A 6,000-nucleotide genomic window follows, 5' to 3' on the forward strand; every position below is an offset into this window, starting at 1 on the left:
AATTCAAGTAATAATCACTAAGTTGACAATTCTTGTAAGAAATTGTGCTGATACTAGAAGTACATATATTAGCTTGTCTTTATTTTAGAAGATGTTTTACTAGTAACTTGCTGAAACAAAGTGGGATTTTTATTTGTGTTGACCTAACGTATTATAGGTGAGATCAGAAGAGAAATGTTAGAAGATGTACAAAATAAATTGATGAATCTCATTAACAGCACAGAAGGAAAAGTGGACAAGTAAGTATTTATATTGATGTATGCTTTTGTTCTTTATTCTTTGCACTGTACAGATGTATAACAGTTGCAAGAGTAGTACAGATCTGAACTTCTCTATGTAATCTTGAAATTAGACTTTGATTATTTTGACATTGCTAAATTGGTGATTGTAAATATTCATCTTGATTATAACAAATGCATATAAAAACTTGGATTATATGTTTAAGTAGAATTGCACTTCACTAGCATGAGTTCTGAAAATTGAAAGTTTTTTCTGATCATTTGTTATAATGGCATCTAAGGTTTGAATGGTATCATCTGGATGCTGTGCAGATTTGATCTCTTCCTTAATCACCATCATCTTCTCTATCCCTGTGTTAAAACTGAAACCAGGGTAGGCAAATCGGTTCCCCTGCTAATTCCTTAGGTCTTGGTTTGGGACAGTTGAAAGGTTCTCCTGAGTCAAGATCTGGGAGTAATATTTTCATGCACTGTTCCACTTACATCAAAAATTGCTAACATACAACTTGGTTTCATGTTACTGCATACAATAGTTACAATACTGTCCAAATTACAGCTCAATGGTTAAGAGTTTTAAGTTGGAGAGGAAGGAAATTGATGAGATTCCCTTTTAGTACCTATACTGGATTGTTTTTAGGGTTATTGTAAATTAGGCAAAAGGTGTAAGGAATAAATGCATTAGAATTTCCAATCACTTGTTACCTAGCAGCAGGCAGCATAACAGACTTTGTTCTGCAGGCTCCTGATGAGGAATCTCTTCATTGGACATTTTCATACTCCAAAAAATAAACGTCATGAAGTGTTAAGGTTAATGGGAAGTATCTTGGGTATGAAAAAGGAGGAACTTGATCAGGTAATTCTATGATTCCAATTCATTTGCAGTAGCCTTACCTGAAAATAGAGTGGCTTGCTGCTAAACTAAATGTGATTGTTCTGGCACATCCAGCTGGGGAGGGAGATGTATGCTTTTTGTTCTTACCTGAATTCATTTTTTTATGTGGAACACGCTGATCTTCATGAAATCTTATGATAACTATACTTGACGCACTAGATTTCATCCTGCTGAGGAGTATTAGTGGAGGAAGGAAAGCATTTACCTTTGTACTGTTTGTACAGTTGTATATAATAGCTCTAATATGTCAGTGGAAGAAAAATCATTTAACTTTGTGTACCACGTGGTATTGTGAAGAGCATGACTATTACGTTTTTAAACAAAGAGGTAGGATTTTAGACTTCGTGTTTTCAGGAGGGGAAAGAATAAGGTTTTGATAGCAATTAAAGTTACCTATGGGATTCTGTGTAATTCCCATATGAGTTATAGTGATACAATGAGCGCAGTGCTGCAGGTTTTTCATCTGCTGCTTATTTTTGTTTCCTAACTTTTCTCTAAACCTTCTAGTTACTCTCTGAAGACCAGAGAGGAGTTACAAGATGGGTGACTGGCTGGCTTGGTGGAGGAACGGGATCAAAGAGCGTCCCGAGCACACCTTTACGACCAACTCATCAGACTGGTTTTAATAGTGTAAGAGTTAACCATGTATTCTCTGAGTGGAAGAACTGGAGCAGTTGCATATTACTGCTTATGTTTGGTTCATAAGTACATTGAGCTCAGTTTTTCAATTCTACTCTCTTACAGTTTTTATTTATTCTGTGTAGCTGCTCTAGCATGTTTTGGTTTTGGGACGTGTTGTTCCCTTCTGACTGAATAAATGTATAGGTATTGAAGAAAATTGCATAATTGTAAATGTTGGGCTAATAATACAAAACTACTTACTGTTCCACTGGCTCCTGGGATCACTGGCTTCTTCCAGTATGGACTTGATAATGCAAACTGACAGTGTCAGAGGTTAAATACATGTGGGAGTCTGGAAGTCTGCAATACAAAACAACAGAAAAGACCATAATACTATATTTTCATGACAACGTTTCCCATTTGTCCTTTAAATTTTACTTGTAAAGCTTTTTCAGCTGCTGCAGTTAGTGTCTCTTATGTACAGCATATAAAGTTGATAGTTTAAACTTTCAAATACTGTGAAGCAATGGTTTTTCGGGTATGGTCCATGGGAGCTGTTAATCTGTGAAACTTTCCATTTTGCAGACCACTAAATAATGTGCTCAAGGATTAGGCACTGAGAGATTGAGCAGATTGGATTAACATCATTGGGTTTTTTGTTCATTGAGCTAGACAACAACTCCTTTCCATTATCTTGAAGTGTGAGGATTTATATTTATATATTTTGTCCACTGAAATAATGCCTGCAGCATGTACTTATGATGTCAGTAGCAGCGTAGGTTTCTTGAAACTATTTGCTGACATCTATGATGGACTATGGTGGAAGCTACATGTTATCTTTAAACTTTGTTAGTTTTACGTAAATGCTGCTCACCGAGAGGACAAAAACTTTGTTTTGAAAAAAAAAAAGTACATTCTTACTCATTAAGCAGAACATTTAAGTACCAGTACATGGTTCTTCAGAGCTTGCTGACAGCTGCTTTTATTTAAATGTATTTTTTTAACTTACTGAAGCTCCTTTGAAAAGTATGTAAAATTTAATAACTAGTAACTTTTTGCAGTCTTTTTCAGAACTGTTTGTGAAATTCCTTGAAACAGAATCTTGCCCAAGCCTTCCTCCACCCAAGCTCTCCGTTCATGATATGAAACCTTTAGGAGCAACAGGAACTAGTAAAACTAGCAGTGCTCCGGGCAGCAGTCAGATACCAGGTAACGACTAAAGACAATCTTGGTAAACTTGGTAGTTCTTTCCATTTAGCCATTGAGAACAGTTTAAATCTGGATGATTAGAATTTTGGGGGGAAGGTAGGAAGGAGCAATTTAATTGTTAGATTAAAATCATTTAGGAACAGATTTATTCACTACAAAAATATTCTGTTTTTTTGTGATTTGACTTGTGCTAACACGAGGACCTGAGACTCAGTTGTGACTCACTGTCAGATTTTTACATGAGTTTCCTTGGAACTGACCCTAGGGCAGCTATCCCAGTACAGCATAGAGTAGGAAGCCTTACCTGGGTGCTGTGTGGTAGTGCATGTGTAAAGACTCGTAGGTCTTTGCATGGTGCTGGAGTCAGTGTGACAGACACTTTGTGTTTGATGTCACATAGGTGAAATGAACCTTGCATAGAGTGTTTGTGTTCCACGTTGCAAAAATGCATAGGTTTTATTGGATATTGTGTCCTTGTTGGCATGAACTTTAGAAGAAACTCAGTATGGTTGGGCGTGTCCCGGAAGTGCCATGATTTTAAACTGGTGTCATTTAGTGTAGACATAGGAATTGTTGAATAAAAGAAGCTGTGTGGCAGGTAAGATTCAAGATGGGAGATGACAGCAATAACTATGAAATAATAATACTATGAAAGTATCTTGACACATTACAGGTGTCAATGCCCCACATGGAGAAACCTGGCAAGCAGTTGGAATTTTCATATTGCAAAAGTAACACGCAGTTGTAAAATTTGTTTCATAGCAAATGCTCTAAAACTGGATAGACTTACAGAAACTTTCCAACAAAGTGGAGCTTTTTGTTTGTTTTGTTTCAGATTCTGGAGTCTCAGGAATCAGCAGAAGACCAGATACAAATCCATTTCTAGCACCTCGATCTGCTGCAGTGCCTCTCATAACACCTGCTCCTAGCTCTGGGCATCTACTGATGAAACCTATTTCAGATGCTTTGCCTACTTTTACACCACTGCCAGTGTCCCCTGATGCCAGTGCTGGTGCTGTACTAAAAGACCTCCTAAAACAGTAGATGACCTTTAAACAATATGATGTTGATAGCACTTTAAGGAAAATGAGAACACTATGCTATATATAAAATTTACCACAGTGAGGCCTTCTGTATAAAGTTGTATACTTGTTTGCAATTGTATCTTGTTTTTCCTTTAATTACAAACTAATGTAAACTTGAATGATTGCATGCAGAGTTGCCTTCTTTGTAGCAAATATTCATTTGGGACATAGGTTAGATTTTGTTGCTAGATTGTCAAAAAGCAGTTTGAAGAACTTCTAAACTCTAGTTTTATTTTGAGTCCTTTCAGTTATGCATATGCAGCACTAATTATTTGGTGTTGAGGTCCTTTTTTTTTTTTTCATGAAAATGATCTGCTGTTGGCAGCAGAACTTCAAGAACCAAAATTAAAAAATAAATTAATAGAAACATTTAGCCAAAATTGAGCTTACAAGAGGTGTTGAATTAATGATGTAAATTCCAAAGAGTGAAAAAATGAATAAATGGCAGTGCCATTAATGAGTAGCTGTGCTTTTCCCCACAGAGAATTCATTACATTTAATTGTATTAAGATGTGTATCTCTTATTTACAGGATTATTCATTTTTGGGGGCAGTTTGGGGCATATTAATCTCTTTTGCACGTGGATTTGATTCTTTTTCCCACACCTAATAACTGCTTTCAGCAGTCGAGCCCATCAGCACCAAGGAGTCAACTGTGAGAGTGCTTAATTTTTAGAGGTGCGCATGTGATGAAGAATGGGTAATTCAGTGAAACATAAGTTCATATATGTAAAGATGCTGCATTGTGATGGCCTAAGATGTATATTTGACACACTTTTTATCTTACTGTATTTTGTAGATTCAAATATAGGCTTAAAGCTTTAACATATGTATAGAATTTAAAGGGAAGAACGTGCTTACTTATCCCAAATATGTAAATAGGTCTTTGTAAGACCAAGGCCAAAGTCAGTTTTTCTGTAAATTTTGCTGTGACAATTTGTACACATTGTTGGCAAGTAAGGAATGATGTTGCATACTAAAGGGAAAAATTCAACTTGTAACAACAGTTAATCAAGATAAATCATCTTCATCTTAGTGTGTAATTTCTAAACCTTTTTATATGCTATTGTTTAGTCAATGCTGAAAGATAACTGTTGTGCAGGTTCTATATTAGAACTGTCAACGTTTGCTTCTCATTTCCATTAAGATCCTTGAGTGAATTGTTGTAAGAGGTATATTTAAATAAAATTAACCACAGAAACTTGTACAGAATCAACCAAAACAGTGCAAGAAATCTTTGTGTTTATTATGTAGAGGTCAAGTATTGAATTTCTTTTGTTGCCTCAAAATCTAGCAAAGTTTATTTTAATTACTGTACTTACCTTGAGAACTTGGGTCCCTTTTCTCTGGTATGTTAGTGTTTCATGGAAGGCTTATGAATATTTGGAAGAGACCATGGATTTTTATTTAAATTGTTTTGCTCCCTTAATAGACAGTGTCTGTTGGCAGTCTGACTTCTGACAGAATGGCAGCCACACATAGTGTATCAAAGTAAATTCTGCATTATGTAATAAATGAAATGAGAATTTAAAATTACCTCTTCTGGAAACGTTTCAGTTTGGTACTTCAAATGTACATCTTTATTTAAGCTAATGGACTGCAATAGGTATATATTTTTTCTATAGCAAATATAAAGAAAGCTGAAATCAGGTGCCTTCCATGCGTTTTCTTGTTCTTGTCATCGTGTTTATTTGAAGATGTGCAACTGCTTCAGAATCAAATTGCTTTCGGGTGAGCCAGAGCACAAATAAACACTTCAAAAATCATGTATGTTACATATTACAATTGGAATATACTAACTAAGCAGATCTTAATTTCAGTGTATTTTTTTCTTCAATTACAGGGAACTTAATATGTTCGTGTATCTCTTCCAGGAGGCTTTATGAACGTCAATAAATAAAGTTTGGTGAGACCATTTATTTCAGGATGCTGTAAATCAGCTTCATTTATACAGT

At 35.5% G+C, this 6,000-nt stretch overlaps 1 protein-coding gene across 1 annotated transcript in view; it reads left to right on the forward strand.

Moving 5' to 3' along the window:
* Nucleotides 1-5,691, forward strand: part of TRIP11 (thyroid hormone receptor interactor 11) — a 29,179-nt gene extending 23,488 nt beyond the window's left edge. Inside the window, exons 17-21 of the mRNA XM_065750936.1 lie at nt 158-239; nt 978-1,092; nt 1,639-1,761; nt 2,814-2,961; nt 3,797-5,691. Coding sequence (XP_065607008.1) covers nt 158-239; nt 978-1,092; nt 1,639-1,761; nt 2,814-2,961; nt 3,797-4,005 — 677 coding nt within the window. The 3' untranslated portion in view covers nt 4,006-5,691. The remainder of the gene's footprint in view (nt 1-157; nt 240-977; nt 1,093-1,638; nt 1,762-2,813; nt 2,962-3,796) is intronic.
* The last annotated feature ends 309 nt before the right edge of the window (nt 5,692-6,000 follow it).

Source organism: Cyrtonyx montezumae, unplaced genomic scaffold, assembly GCF_038088225.1.
Source record: "Cyrtonyx montezumae isolate F1298 unplaced genomic scaffold, pur_monq_1.0 scaffold_10, whole genome shotgun sequence".
NCBI lineage: Eukaryota > Metazoa > Chordata > Aves > Galliformes > Odontophoridae > Cyrtonyx > Cyrtonyx montezumae.